Source organism: Limulus polyphemus, unplaced genomic scaffold (assembly GCF_000517525.1).
Source record: "Limulus polyphemus unplaced genomic scaffold, Limulus_polyphemus-2.1.2 Scaffold17, whole genome shotgun sequence".
Lineage (NCBI taxonomy): Eukaryota > Metazoa > Arthropoda > Merostomata > Xiphosura > Limulidae > Limulus > Limulus polyphemus.
Genome location: NW_013665627.1, coordinates 1,539,693 through 1,555,314, shown reverse-complemented (window position 1 = coordinate 1,555,314; position 15,622 = coordinate 1,539,693). Strand labels below are relative to the sequence as shown.

Here is a 15,622-nt window from a genome sequence, read left to right as displayed (position 1 = left end):
CAATATTTCAACGAGGTAGGGTGTGTCTTTAGTCTGCTCAAAATTTCATATTTTTTTTTACTAAAAGTACATATTACTTACTAAGCTTGATAAATTAAAGTAGCATTCTATGGTATTAATGTAGTAATTTATGATTTTTAATTGTTCAAATGTATATATAAAACCTATAAAAAATATTTTGTTTCTTATCCTCCACGTGCAAATTTTTTAAAGGCTTAGCAACCTATGTCAAGTAGCAACCGAGTACAAAGGTCGGAAGTAGAAATAACTGTATGCTTTATTTCTTTAGTTACTGTTCTATGTTTTAAGAAAAATAAGTTTAAGAACTTATTTAAAAATAGCAATCATCTGTATACATATATAATGTATAATAATTGAAATGTGAAAGTATTTTACAAAATACTAGTCTACTAAAACAAAGCCAAGACAAGTTACTTTGTACAGACCAAAGGTCAGTTTTATGTTACATGATATGTTAACATGAGTGCACGTGAGCCACGTCGTTGTAACTTCTGTATTGTTAGCCAGGCATGGCTGAAAGGACAATATAATAATAATAATATATATATATATATAATAGTATGAGATTTAAGCTATTTTGTCTGAACATTTATATTTTCGTGTTATAATTTGTGTTCATTCTAGAATGAAAAAGGCATAATTTGTTTATTTTGTAATTTTTTATGGTAGTTGCGAGATCATTCAAATCTACCGATCCCGTACAGAGATTAATTACTGAAAATAACAAATAAAATATAAAGTTTTTTTCTTATGAAATGTTTGATAACTAACTATCTCGACATTATAAAGATTTCACATGTGAAATTTCAAAATTTTCTGATGCATAAAAGTATTTTTAATCTTAAAATGAATATTATTTTGCATAATAGATAGGCAACATGTGAAAAGAACAAAATGACATGAGAAAAACATTGCTTTACAAACCTTAAGACTTAATAAAAAAATTAGCTATTTTGCATATGAAAGCATTGTAATGTTTACTGATAATCTGCCAAATTTCATTAACATTTGCTTAATAATTTAAAAGTTACAGCATGAAAACTATAACAAGCACAAAATGGTTACAAGGTCGGTCACAGGGACTGAGTCCACGCTGAAAGAGTTCAAAAGAAGGGGCACACTCAACCCAACCAGATAGTGGAGCACCAAACCTGAACTGATATTATGAGTAGGTTCCCATGTAGGCTGGTGCCTCTCCTGTCAACATCTGGGAAAAAAACATTCAAGGACCTGGGTAGGAAGGCCATCAAACTTTGTCCTCTTCTCAAAGAGTAGAGGAAAGTCACTCAACACTCTTGAGGAATAACCTCTGTCAACCACAACAGTAACTAGAAACAAGGCATGGTAAGGACTCCCTTGTTCCACTGGTAGGAAATGGGGGGGGGGGTAATGCGTGTTGGGGAGTCTTTAAGAACAATGCTCTAGAAACAGTGAAATAGGTGAACCAAGTTTCCTAAATTTTTAAAAGGAAACCAACCCTAATTAATGATGAGTAATACTAAAAGTAATAATATTAATAATTGATATTATTATATACTAAGTAATTAAGTATGAAACTGTTGAAAAAAGCAAGTGGACTGATGAAGCAGTACACACCTAGAAATGGTGTCACCTGTGGCACTCAGTGACACAAGAACTTGAACATGTTGAAGTAGTGAGCATACACAATATGTTCACTATATACATATCTGTACTCAGTATTAATGAGTACAGAAATCCATACTACTACTGTATTAGTAATAGTAGTAGTACTATGCAGTGTACTACAACAAACTAAATATTGTTATAATGATATTTTCTTCTTCTAAAAAGATCGTTTGCCAACTGCCCATTGTTTAGATCTCGTCTACTTATACACTAGCGGAGAGTGTAAGGCCTTTTATTTTGGTAAAACCAAACATCACCTTAAGTTAAAGTACGAGCATGTGAACACATGGTCATATCTATAAAAGCTGGAAGAAAGGTTACAAACTCTCATTACTCCACACAATGCAGAAACAGGACATCCAACTCTCTTTCCAACTTCAATTTAAAATTCTCTCAAAGTCAAACACGATAACATTATAAATAAAAACTCTTCTTCCATCCCTAAGTAATACACATTCTTTCCTTGATTTAAACTTATTTTAATTAACTATTTCATTTGTGCCACATTTTCATTTTCTCGCGTTATATTTGTATATTCAAACTGTTTACTATATATTTTTGTGGTAATTACAAATATTGTTTGTACCTCTAGATTACTGATGATGGAATTATGATGATCCCAAAACGTTACATAAATGCTTCCTATTACTAATACTAGTATTACTATTATCACGATCGTGTTTTGATTATGATAGTAGTAGTAAATTGAAATCTGTAAACAATTAGTGTCGTTAATTTTTCAAGTCAGCATAACCAATACATCAATGAATACAACTTACCATTGTATAGAGTTATTTTCATTAAAGCAGCATTAAACGTTTTAACCAATCCTTTGTAAATACCATCATCGGTTGTGATTTGAACTCGCCGTCCAACCAATTCACCCGTTATGGTGGTCTCCATTTTAGTTAAATAGAGCCATCTGTCGTCCATGTAATAATAAAACAGTTGAAATACAATATTTTTTCTTCTAGAAATTTGTTATTTATTTTACTGCGAAAATCCATAAAATACTACAAATGTTTTAGAGAAAAATTGATAGTTTGAATACTGTTAGAAGATGTTGCAAACATTTACAAGAGATGAATATTGTAACGACGCCTATTATAAAGGGTCAAACGAAAGTAAAAAAAAAGAAAAAAAAGGTTCTGATGATTTAAGCCCACAAACAGTCGGTTTATTAGTATGATTTCTTACAATGAGAAGTATATTTTCGAACCACACTTTTGAAAGTTTAGCATTGAACGTATACGAGATGATTTGCGAGTCATTTTTGCCTGCCATTTGATCATTTTATTGCAGAAGTTGAAAATTTGTGTCAAACCTTGGTCATGTATCGACAATTTGGTCGATTTTTACTTTGGCTATTCATGGCTTCGGCCACCTGGCAACCCTTGTTTTATTATTCTCGTTGCACAGTAACCACTAGTATGTAAGATTACGCAAGATTGTTACGTGCTAGCGCTATATGCGGCTATTTTTTGGTTAACATTCACTGGGTCTAGGCTTATTAAGTATCACAATTTCTACTTTATAATACTTTATACTACATACGTTGATTACTAATAATTTGTATTGTTTTCTCGGATAGCTAACTGTAGTGCTTAAGCGATTCTCAGTTTCAGATAAGCACAAATTAGCCTAGCCTAAGTCAGATTTACTGAGCATGCAATGAACTCAGACTAGCCCAACATGTGACTTTGTAGGCTATAACTAGATGAGTCTGTCATGACATAGCCTAATCCAAAAGCGATATTAATAATTAAATGATGATTAATTACTAAATTACGCCCAATTTTATAATTTTCATTATTATTACCACTTAAAGGGGTGTATTTTTAAAATATCTAGCCTGCAGTGGCTTAATAACCATTGTCTAAGCTAGGCTAGTTTTAGCTTCAATTAGCAACAGAATAGCCTGTAGAACCCACACCGAAGATGCTCGCGCTCGCGTTGTCGTCTCCGGTGCCATTTCTCCAAAACTAGTCTCTCTAACTTACACTGCTAAATTAGGGACGGCTAGCGCAGATAGCCCTCGTGTAGCTTTGCGCGAAATACAAAAATAGTAATAATAATAATAAAAAACAGACTAGAAAGAAGACTTTATATTGCTTTTAAGTTTGTGATGCGTTTGTTTACAAATCATCGTTTGTAATAAATGTTATTGTAAATTGTATTGTTGTGTTACATTAAAAGGTATTTGTGTTAAAAAAGAAAACTGTGTGTATCAATTTTGTTGGCAAATATCATAAATTGGAGATATATCGGCATATATTTAAATACTAGATCCAAAGTACAATTTAACTACTAAATTTAAATTTATCGGTTAATTCATTTTCAGGCTATTTGAAATTCTAATGCGTAACAAGTACAAAACATTTCAATGCAACGATAAATAATCGTAGTATACCTAAAAATATCAAGTGAAGTTTAATAGGCATACACATTTTATAATATAGGTTGCATGAGGCAAGAGATAAATGAAACTAAAGTTGTAAGACTAAGATTTTGCTTGTTTGTTTGTTTATAGTTAAGCGCAAAGCTAATCAATGGGCTATCTGCGCTGTACCTACCTCGGGTACCGAAATCCAATTTTTAACACTATAAGCCCACAGAATTAAAGTCGAAGCACTGGTGATGTAAGACTAAGAGTTAAAACTTTAAAATACTAATATTAAAGTATTAACATTTTCATTCTGAGCGCGATAAGTAATGTTATAATAAAGACCTTATTAATAATGTGAAGATAGCACAGTAGCTTATGGTATTGATAAAGGATATTGACATGAGTAAACTGTGCACGATTTGTCAGTTTAATGTGATAATCATATACACTTACAGGATCATTTAGCTTGAGTAATAATGAGATTTCAAACTCCTTTAGCGGCACCATAAATATTGACATGTGTAGCAAATTGGATAATATTTGTCTTCTAAAATTAGAATTAAGATTAAATTTCTGTGTATTATAAAACGTTATTATGTTAAATTTGGCTATTTGTTGTAAAAAGAAGCTTTTCAGATAAATTCGGAATTGAATTGTTAGTTGTTCTTAAGCACAAAGTTACACAATAGGTTATCTGTTCTCTGTCTACTACGAGTATCGAAACCCAAGTTTTAGCCTCGAAGTCTGCAGACTTACCGCTGAACCAGTGGGATCAACGTGGGATTTATCGTAATGTTTCAGTATGTTTGGAATCTTTCCTTTATTTGTTTGTTTTATAGCAGAGCCACATTGTTGTGTCCACCGCGAGGAATTGAGCTACGCATTTTAGCGTTGCAAGTCCGTAGAGTTACTGGTGTCCCGCCGGGGGAGGGGGGCATATTTCCTTTATCATGGTTTAAATGGACAAAAAAAACCCATTGTAAAGTTTTGGCGTTACAAACGACCGATGGATTCGTTTCTGCTGAGCTCCAAAGCTATAAACAGATAACTAATGTAATTATCAGAAAAGAAGAGAAGTTTGGTTTCGTTTAGTGTGTTTTGAATTTCTCGCAAAGCTACACAAGGGCTATCTGCGCTAGCGGTCCTAATTTAGCAGTATAAGACTAGAGGGAAGGCAGCTATTCATCACCACCCACCGCCAACTCTTGGGCTACTCTTTTACCAACGAATAGTGGGATTGACCAAAACACATTATAACGCCCACACGGCTGAAAGGGCAAGCATGTTTGGTGTGATGGGGAGAAGAGAAGTTAAAAGCTCTTTAATGGGTTTGAAAAAATAGTAATCTCTATTTCATGGAATATCTATTTTATGTATGATATGCAAATAAAATTAGCATAATACTGCCTGAATGTAAAGAGATACATTCTCCACAAGCAGGATACACAATAGTACACAAAAGCCTATAAAAAAATATCACTTAACCATGGAAACAGTTTTAGGACTTTGTTAGTAAGAGAATATTAAGACCAGGGATTGTTGTAGCCAGGCCATTACAACTGTAATTTATACTTTTAACCAAAGTTCTGAGCAATGAGAATTCAATTTACTTTACAACTCATTTTTGACATTTTATATTTAAGATCAGTGTTTTAACCCTTCTGTCTCTCTTGTTTTCAACTATTTAATTGTGTTTATTTTCATTTGCCTAGTGTTTATAAGTCTGTAGACTTCTGTGCCAAAAATTGAAGGAGGATTTAATTAAAGCTTCCTTTTAGTGGCTTTGGAGATGTTTCTGAGTATCCTATAATGTCAAAAACACAGTAGTTCATCCCCAAATTTACCTAAACAGAGTACATGGATAAAAATATTGCTGGATGATGCTGACATAAGGGGACTGGCCAAAGGTACAATGGAGTGGCCCTAAAGTCCCCAAGGCCAACCTGACTAACTGTAGATCAGTTGATGCTCACTAAAATACCAGAAGAAAGTCTTGTTCAAACCATAATATCTTGAACTGCCAATCATCTTTGATAATGACGACACCAGAGGTCACTCCCACAACAGTCATGACAGAATGAATGACTGGAGATATTGGAAAGCCAAGAAAAGTTAATCAAGTATTCCGTTAGAGGTTACATCATATAGAATATCCATCCAACGTGCCTACACATTTGGAACCACCATATACCTAGGATCAAGAAAACCTTTCCAGACATAAATTCTTCAAATAGATCTTCCAAGTCTCCAACATCAGGGGCCAAGCTATCTATATAAACGATTGTAGAAAAAAACACGTTGACTCATGACATCAACATAGGGTCTTCACTGTCAGCTGTTGTGCTGCTACCTGCAAAATGTCCAGAATCTAAACTTTATGGAACTACCCTCCAAACACATGACTGCAATAAAAGAGCACCCCATTCTTTTATAAATACCAGCTTTAGATGAGTCTGAGAATTCCACAAAGATATGAAAATAGTCCATCAATTTTGGGGTTTGAGTAAAATTGAATTAAATAAAATATCGCGAGTGGTATTACTTTTTTGTGCTTACATAGTCCTTGATGGCATTTATTTATTTCACTTTGTATATGGAACTTAGTTATGGTACAAAATTTAGGACGTTTCGTTTTTGTTCATAGCTGCAGAATTAAGCAAAAACAATTTAAGGTAAGGTTTTCTTTACTTAAGTGTAATTGTAATCAAATTGCTATTGTTTAAATAAACATAATAAATTAGTAAGTTGTGGTTTTCTGATTATGAAACTAGAAGTATACTCAATTTATGAAACACTATCTCAGCTTTGTTTTGACGTAGGAAAAATACAATACAATGTTATGTTTGCATTACTGATATTCCTTTTCTGTGCCATATGATACATTGCTTTCGTTTTCGTATTATCAATATACCGTTTTAATATATTGTGTAAAATAACTAAGGCACGAATAAAATTATTTTATAATACAGAGAAATGTTTTATTTACACAAAAAGATATCCTTTTTGATATCACATAAAACTTACATATATTTATTGATGGCATACAAGTATAAGATTTCATGAAGTGTTAAAATCAACTATAAAACATATACAGTATTGTTTGTTTGTTTTTTTCGTCCAACCCAGCACCTTCTTTTATCGTGTAACTTGAAAGGCATTCAGTGAAAACAACAATTTTGTATTCACCGTAACGGGTCAAGATACTGTCTTATTCAATGCATTATGAAATTTAATTTTCACATCTGCAAAATAATATATAGCTACCATGTGTATGCATATATAAATACATTCAAAAGGAGATCAAAAACTATAAAATATCTTTTAACTTTGGGTCTATGATTACATCAATACCAAATGATGCTAAAAACAAAAAGAAATAATATCAGAAGTTAATCTTACATATGTACATTTTACAAAAAACAACAATCCACTAGCTCATTTTCAAGTAGATTTAGAACAAGCAGAATCTTAACCTATTGTGATTTTTGCACAAGTAAATTAAAACAGAATCAGATTTTCGTTATTAGCATTTTGAATGTCTCGAATAAACAGATTTTTTAAAATACAATATTAGCTTATATATTTTGACTAAAATACAGTTTTAACAGAAAAATTGGACGAATAAGTGATATTAAAAAATGCTTAAAACATACATTTTTACATCGAATTACAAATTGCTTTAACAACTAAATGAATTTAAGCTTAACTTCATGTTGCTGAGAAAGTGTAATTTGATAACTTATGAAATAACATACGAAACGAAATATGTCTAAAAAATCAAGTACTGTATATGTATTTTTATATTTTTAATCAACATGCCCAAATAAATTATAAAAAAGGACACAAAAGTTTAACCTGAAATAATTATAAAAGATGGAAAAATTCCTAGGATTCATTAATAAGGAAAACTAAAATATTTACAGAGAAAAGCTCCTTGCTATTTTACACTGCCATTAAAATGGCATGAAGTCAAATATAACATCAGATTTGTGCGTTTGTAAATTTTAATATTTTGGTATAATAAGTATATATATGGCACTGTTTTGTAATCAATTCTATCCCTGCTTATCCAAATATGTACATATCAATAAAGGTGAACCATGATGTTTGTGAATGGTATTCCTTTAGTCTGACATATCCTTGATCATTAGCTTCCTTCTGATAACGACATACCATTTAAAGTGTATTATGTTCAAGGAAAGGCTGATAGAGTCTTTGATATTTACATGATTTATAACTAGTTTTCTTATAAAAATAGCACTATTTCAACAATAAAAGCTCAGACAAAATGCATATTTACGTAGGTTTACATGATATTCCAGGCTATTCTGTTTAATCAATAACAAAACATCTTTATTCCAATATAAATTTTATACCTTAAAAATAATTCTTATGTAAAAATTGACAGGTTTAATCTATATGCACATTTCAGCTTAAAATTAAATTTAACTATACCAACATAGAAGAACGAACATCCTAAACATCTTTTTTTTTGTATACAATTATAAAAACATTAATTTTTTTTTTGAAATAACAGTTTCTTCAAATTGCAATTAAATGCAGCACCACTGACGGAAGACATGGTGATATAAGTAGAAAAGTATAATACAAACATAAAATAGTTACATAAACCATTCTCAATTTAATGTGCCATTACTCATAATATTGCAGTGAAAATGTTATATTTTCTACGAGAGTATATTATTCCTTTAAACAAATATTTAATCATACCAAACAACAAAAAAGATGCGAAACGTGACTTACGCTCACTTAAATGGAAAACTGATCATCGTTATTAATGTATTTTTTTACATAATATCTTAATCTATTATCTTACGATCTTATGCTATGGGGGTAAATAAAAAGGTGGTTTGGAAGCTATGCTTTTCTATTTTACCATAATTTTAATAAATCTCGATTTATTTTGTCAATCATACCGTTATTTTACATTTCTAGAACTAACACTTCTTTTCAAAAGTGAGACAGGTTTTGCTTTTCCAGCGCTTGATCTAGCAACACCCATCTTTGTGCCAATTTCAAAAGAAAGATTCCTCTTGGTAATAGTAACAGAGTTGGATCTCGACAAAGCAGAAGTTGGGAGCTCAGGAACGGTTACTTTTGAATTCTTCAAAAAAATCTGTTTTTGAAGGAACATCTAAGATTGTTATCAGATCTGAAGCGTCTACAGTTTTAGTATGGTAATTTACTTGCATAGAATGGTGTTTGATTTTTCAGAATTAATTCCATTCACTAAATGTTTGGAAGATTCAGTTTGTTCTTTTAAAACAGAGCTCGATTTTTTCCGAATTGTATCGAATGTTTTCTCCGAAGGACTTAACGTTTTATCACATTTTGTCTTAATATTTGTTGAATTTGGAGAAACTTTCTTAGTTTGTTTCTTTGAGTGAAGATTTGGAGTATCTGGAGATTTTGAGATTATACTGGCATTTCTTCGATTTGCTAGAAACTTAATTTCTGATCTGTTAGACTGTTTCTGGGTTTGTAGTTTTGTTTCAGGACTCTTCGATGAGCTTTCAAGCTTCAACGAATGTCTGAATGTGGTATTTTGTGAAATTTGTCTAGGTTTAGCGTTGTTCATACTATAATTGTGTAGACGATTACGAGGGAACGGTAAATCACTGTAATTTCGTGTTGCAACAACCTTGAGCCGTGAAGGCACGCTTTTAAATTTTACGTTAAATTCTTTATCACATGTAGTGTCAATGGCTTTTAATCGCTCTTCGTTAGTATTATCAAATTTTTGTAACTTACGTGGTTCAACAGTTTCTGATCCGACTATATGAGCTCCTCGCTTATTCTCAACAAAATTTGAAGATTCAGACTTGTATAAATCCTCTGAAGAAACTTTATTTTCTTTTTTTAAAGCACTTTCTTTATTCGTAATGCTAGTATCAGCAATTTTCTCTTTAGGTTTCTGTGTTTCACGTTGACTGGATTGTGAATGTCTGGTTTTACTGTAGTTGGAGATAGAAGATAGTTTAGTCTTCTGGGTTAATTTTTGAGAAGGGTCATAAATGTTCGATTTTGGTAATAGTTTTGAATTTGTTTTAGAATCACATTCTACTTTTGCAGAAAGAATTGCATTTTCTTTCATATTTGTATTTTTACGAGTAATACTAAGCTTTGCAGTTGTACTAGCTAGAGGTGGTTTTTGGCGCGATCTAACAGAGCTGGATCTTACCAGTTTAGTCGATGAATTAACAGTTTCTTTTACTTTATTATTTTGTAGCTTACTTGCAGGTTGGTCATGATATCTTACATATTCTCGAGTGCTAGCATGACGAGCCAGAGGCGGGTTTTTATTTGGTGATGACATTTTACTACTCGTGTCTTTACTTCCTACACGTTGTTTTAAACCTGTTTGTGTTGTAATTTGTGAATCGTTATTTGGATAATTGTTTTTTATATTTCTGAAACTGTACCCTCTTTCAGATTTTAAACAGGATTTATTATTAGTACCCCTAATTGTTTTTCTGTGTCGAGAGAATCGGTTGAAAGTCCTTTCCTCGTCTACACTGTTGACTTCGTGTACTGTATCTAATTCTGTAACCAAAATGCTATCAAAATTAGAAGTTTCATTGCTTTCATAGTCCTGATTTGTGCACTTTGTTTCTGTACACGTGCCTTCGTTATAGGTATCTATGCATTCTGTGGAGTTTACTTGCACTTTTGAACCCTGGTGTACATGATGAAAATCATCCTTTTGGCATACGCTTACGTCTTTACTTCTATTTCGAGTAGAATAATCTTTCAAGCTGTGGTATAATCTGTTTTCTCGAAGGTTACCTACCTTATTATTTGTATATATCTTGCTCAAAGCATAGTCATCTCTTGTTAGATACATTCCTTGCTTACCAGTGTCGGCAATAATATCGTCAATTTCTTTATTGAAATAACTCAAGAATTTTCGATTACTAAATTTTGAAACCATTGAGTTCTCAGATATCAGTTTCTGACTTTTTTCGGATACCTGCATCTGATTTTCAGAATGTCTTTCCTTTTTATGGTTCATTGAATGAGTTTGTTCATGACCAGTAACAGGAGATAATAGTTGTTTACTCAAGTTGGAATCGTCAAAACTGTCTGTAGAAAGTCCTTCCTTTAGATTGGAATAGTCAAAGCTGTCCTTGGAGGGTCCTTCCTTTGATAAAGATTCTACAGAAGCTAGGTTTGATGACGGATCAATTTCTGTTTTACGATAATCAGGGTTCTGTATCAATGACCAAGTTTTAGACGGATTAAGAGAAGGTGTATTTTCAACATTCGATTTTGCCTTTGACTGATTTGTAAAAGAGCAGTTTAATGTTTCATATTCTATTTCAGTTGGAGGTGACGCCTTAGTGATAATGCAGTTTTCAGGATTCCAGGATTTTCCAGTAAAACACTCGGATTCTATGCTTTGTTTTGAAACTCGCCTGTCTTTTTTATCTGTTAACTCACAAGAATACTGCATATTTAAAGTACTTTTTCTAAATCTTGATTTATCTTTCACACAGGGGTTTGAAATATCAAGATCATCTTTTGTAAGTCGATCGTCCACCGATGTGGTTATGGTTGCAGAATATTCTTTCGTACTATGATATAGTCTGTTAGAGCGTGTAAAATATGTTTCATTTGTTGTTGTATTTGTTATTTGTTCCAATTGTTCTTTATTACTTGCAAAACCAGTTTCTTCTTTATTACTTTCTACTGAAGATTTCTTCTCCACATCAAGGTGTTCTTTCATAGTGCTTTCCCCACTTATTTGCATATTTTGCTCTTTCTCCTCTTCTTCTGAAGTTTCAAAGAATGGAGGGGAAAAAATACGATCTCGCTCACTCATTTCGGCAAGCAGTAAATTCTTTCGTCGTTTATGAAGCGATTTGCGGAAAAAAGAATGTCTATCAAAGGACCCATCTTCATTGCTACTTAACGAACTGTATCCTGTCGATTCCTGGTCAGAATAGTCTTGTAATACTGATAAAATATCATCTCCATTGTCGAATAACAACCCACATCGACGCTGCCGCCTTCTAGATGAATCATAAAAAGTACTTGAGAATTCAGTAGATTCTGAATTGTCCAAGGAAGTACTCAAAGAACTAATTGAACTGGACCTGGACAGAGTTACAATACTGGAATCATCAGATGTACTACTCAGGGGTTGAATATGATTTTGAAAACCAGGTAATCCATTGTTCAGAAGCGTGCCAACAAGTTTAGTTTGTGTTTCGTCTCCAGAAAGTGTAGGAGAACGGTGGCGAGATGGAGCTGAAAAAAACAAAAGGTATTTGAAATAAACGTTTAACCTTTAATTAATTTTAAAATTAATGATAGTGATTTTCTTTGTATGTACTGAGTTGAACAAATGCTCATGTGCTATAAGATGATTGAATACATAAGCACACAGTGCCAGTTTGAAAGGAAGGTATTCCATCATTATATATGGAAAGGAGCTGGTGGATTCTTTAGTTTATTATCGTTGTATAACTAGGAAACGTATTTTACTCCCAGTGTCTCCGAAACTGTAACCTTACAATAATTAAACAAAGTAATTTACAAACGTTAAATATAAAATAAAACAAGAAAAGTATCTGTTTCATCAGTCGTCGCCCATTGTATCTATTAGAAAGCATTAATGATGCTAAGAATACACGTACGTTCAAAAAATGTAATTTAAGGCAAAGATTCACAATCCTATAACCCGAGCGCTTTCGAAAAGTGGACCTTTCTTCATTAGGGTCAAACTGGGAACGATAAAGTAAAGCTAAATTTGATGACGAGGAACCCACTTTTAGAAAATAAAGTTTGGAGACAACGTGAAAGGGTAATGCAAAAACTTTATTAAAAGTAACAAATGTACAAAGTTTCGACGAGCTTTTGTCATCATCAGGTTACTTGTGATAAAGTTTTTCACTACCCATTTAAGCCGTCTCCAAGCTTTATCAAGTAAAGATGAGTTTAAGAAAATGTGGATTGACGTCATGGCAAACCACCATAACAATCCGAAAGTGCTTTCTTTAGATTTCAATGGATTGTGGCAAGTGTGTCTTATTTCCGTTGTGCGGTACGACAGGAAATAGAATGTTAGATATAAAAAGGTTACAGACGTTTTGTTTAAAACAAAGAAAAAGTATCAAGGGAAAATATGCTGAGTATGGAAAAAATAAAATAAAGATGTAATATATAAAGATCGATTAAAAAGAAAATTTTAAGCAAAAATAAATAATAAGTATTAAGAAAGAGTAGGGGTAGAAGTAAATGTTTACACCCCACATGAGAAAGGGGGGAAAACTTGTATTTTTCTGACAGAGAGCTAATTATTGGTCAAACATTACTGATTTTAGAATCTATATTTATTCCATAAGGTTGAATGGTATGTAAAATGGCAATCCAGTAGGCTTCTTATATTTCTTTGTCAGGTTTAGATCTGAAACCGGTTTCAATTTATGAGAATTACGTAATTAATAGAATGACTGAGTTTATTGATGTATTTGGCAATAGGAAGGTCTTTTCGGCGAATAGAAGACTCATGGTTGTTGAGACTTCTCTAAGAGTTGTTTGGGCATGTTCTACATATTGGTGATTGCAAGGTTTACACTATATGAGGTAAATGGTACTGTGTGTTGTGCGAGTAATTTCTTGAGTAATATTAAAATGTTTGGTCATTTTTGTTAGAAAAAGAGTCAGTAGTTTTTATGAACTTGTAGGTTACACAACGAATTATTACGTGGATGACAACTATTTGGTGGTAGTGTGTTATTAACTTTTGAATGACCAAAGATTTCTTTACAACTTCTGCTCTTCCGGAAGGAGAAAACGGGAACTTCAGGAAAAAAAAATTGTCTCTGGTGATCATTTAGTCGTAGGAGATGATTTTTTTTTCAGAATATGCGAAACGTTCCTGGGTTTAAATTGATAGATAATGCTTTTTTGAACAGTTTCAAAATTAAAGCTAACAGACAAATAAAAGAAACCTACTTTAAATACCGTTCAACCTAGTGGAATAAATCAGTACCCTGGAATCAGTGATCTTCGACAATTAGTTAGTTCTCTGTCAAAAAAAATTAAAGTTTTTCCTTTTCTCCTTTTTCGTGTGTGAGGTGAGTTACTTATTTTTACCCATAAGCTTTCTTGATACTTATTATATATTTATGGTAAATTTTTATTTTGTTTATCTTTTATATTTTTATATTTTATATTTAACATTTTCATTTTATCAATTGTCATATCACATCTTTATTTTACATTAATAACACTCAACATAGTTTCCTTGGATATTTTTTCCTTTTTTCAAACACAGTCTTTTAAGCTCTTTATAATTAACATTATAGTTTCCTGTCCTCTTGCACAACAGAAATGACACACATTAGCCACAGTTCATTGAAAGCTAGTCAAATCACTTTCGGGTTATCATGATGTTCTGCCAAGACATCACTCAATCTTTTCTCAGACTTAGCTTTACTTAGTCATTTTCTATTTTCTCTTGAAGAAGAAAGGTCCACCTTTTGAAGTGTTAGAGTTATAGGGTTTTATATTTATATGAGAAAACATTATATCTGATAAATTATTTTTCACTAAATGTGTAGGAGAGACGTCATTTTTACTGAATTTGCATTGGTTTTTTTCAAATCTTATTCACTTTAAGTTGAGATAAGCTCTGAAGTACAAAGGCCTTCGAAACAATAGAAATAGGTTATATCAACATTTTACGAATATATTTATCTATATAAATAACTCTTCACTGTTCAGACCCTATTCTGTTTGTTTCGGATTTGATTGTAAAACAAATCATGGTTTACTATGCATATGCATAAATTTTTATAGCAAAACGCGCGTAGAAAGAAAATGTCTTACCTGAAGCGCTTTGATTTTTGCGAGCCTCCTGAGCTTTTCTTTGTGAGCGTCTAATTTCAGCTTTCATTTCCTGTTCATGCCTAAGTTTGTTTTCCTGCGTTGCAAACAATTTAATATTGTTTTATCTTCTCGTAAAAAAAAAATATACCTCAAACAAGATGTACTAATAAATTTTCAAACACTATAATTTAAGTTATTAAAACAAAAAATGCGCTTGGAAATTATTTACACGCTCACATCAAAGTGAGTTAAGGAATCCATTGAAACTTCAGAGGTATTCTGTATTCTTATAAGAATATACACATGTACGCAAATATCTCAATCGCTAAAAGCCGATAACTTGAAAAACCATGGTATTAAGCGAAGAATATTGTTCGTGTGAAGTAAAGAACTAAAAATTAGAAAAGAAATTAAACAAAATATGAAAGCACGTTGATAAAAACATAAAACTATTTAATTTTTTCACAGATTTTTACACTATAATCGGAGCAACAGAGTAACATACAACTGAAACCGCAAATGCTAAAAGAAGAAAATACAAAAAAGTTAAAAATGACGAGAAACTACGATAATAATATACAATAGAACTGAAATATACAAGTGCAATAAAAACATAATATACACCTGGAAAAAAGTTAAGCACCCCCGTGTTTTTTTCAAGTGATTCAGATTCGACGTTCTTGTGACTGATTATAAATTACCATTCAATCT

The 15,622-nt window shown here is 32.0% G+C and overlaps 2 protein-coding genes across 2 annotated transcripts in view; both read right to left on the bottom strand.

Annotated features, from left to right (window-relative positions):
* LOC111085396 overlaps window positions 1–2,571 on the bottom strand; it is a 56,249-nt gene extending 53,678 nt beyond the window's left edge. The window contains exon 1 of the mRNA XM_022383745.1: window positions 2,448–2,571. Coding sequence (XP_022239453.1) covers window positions 2,448–2,571 — 124 coding nt within the window. The remainder of the gene's footprint in view (window positions 1–2,447) is intronic.
* A 6,066-nt stretch (window positions 2,572–8,637) lies between these two features.
* LOC106457567 overlaps window positions 8,638–15,622 on the bottom strand; it is a 29,263-nt gene continuing 22,278 nt past the window's right edge. Inside the window, exons 11-12 of the mRNA XM_022383737.1 lie at window positions 14,912–15,005; window positions 8,638–12,325 (exon numbers count right to left, since the gene is read on the bottom strand). Of these exons, the coding sequence (XP_022239445.1) occupies window positions 9,258–12,325; window positions 14,912–15,005 (3,162 nt within the window). The 3' untranslated portion in view covers window positions 8,638–9,257. The remainder of the gene's footprint in view (window positions 12,326–14,911; window positions 15,006–15,622) is intronic.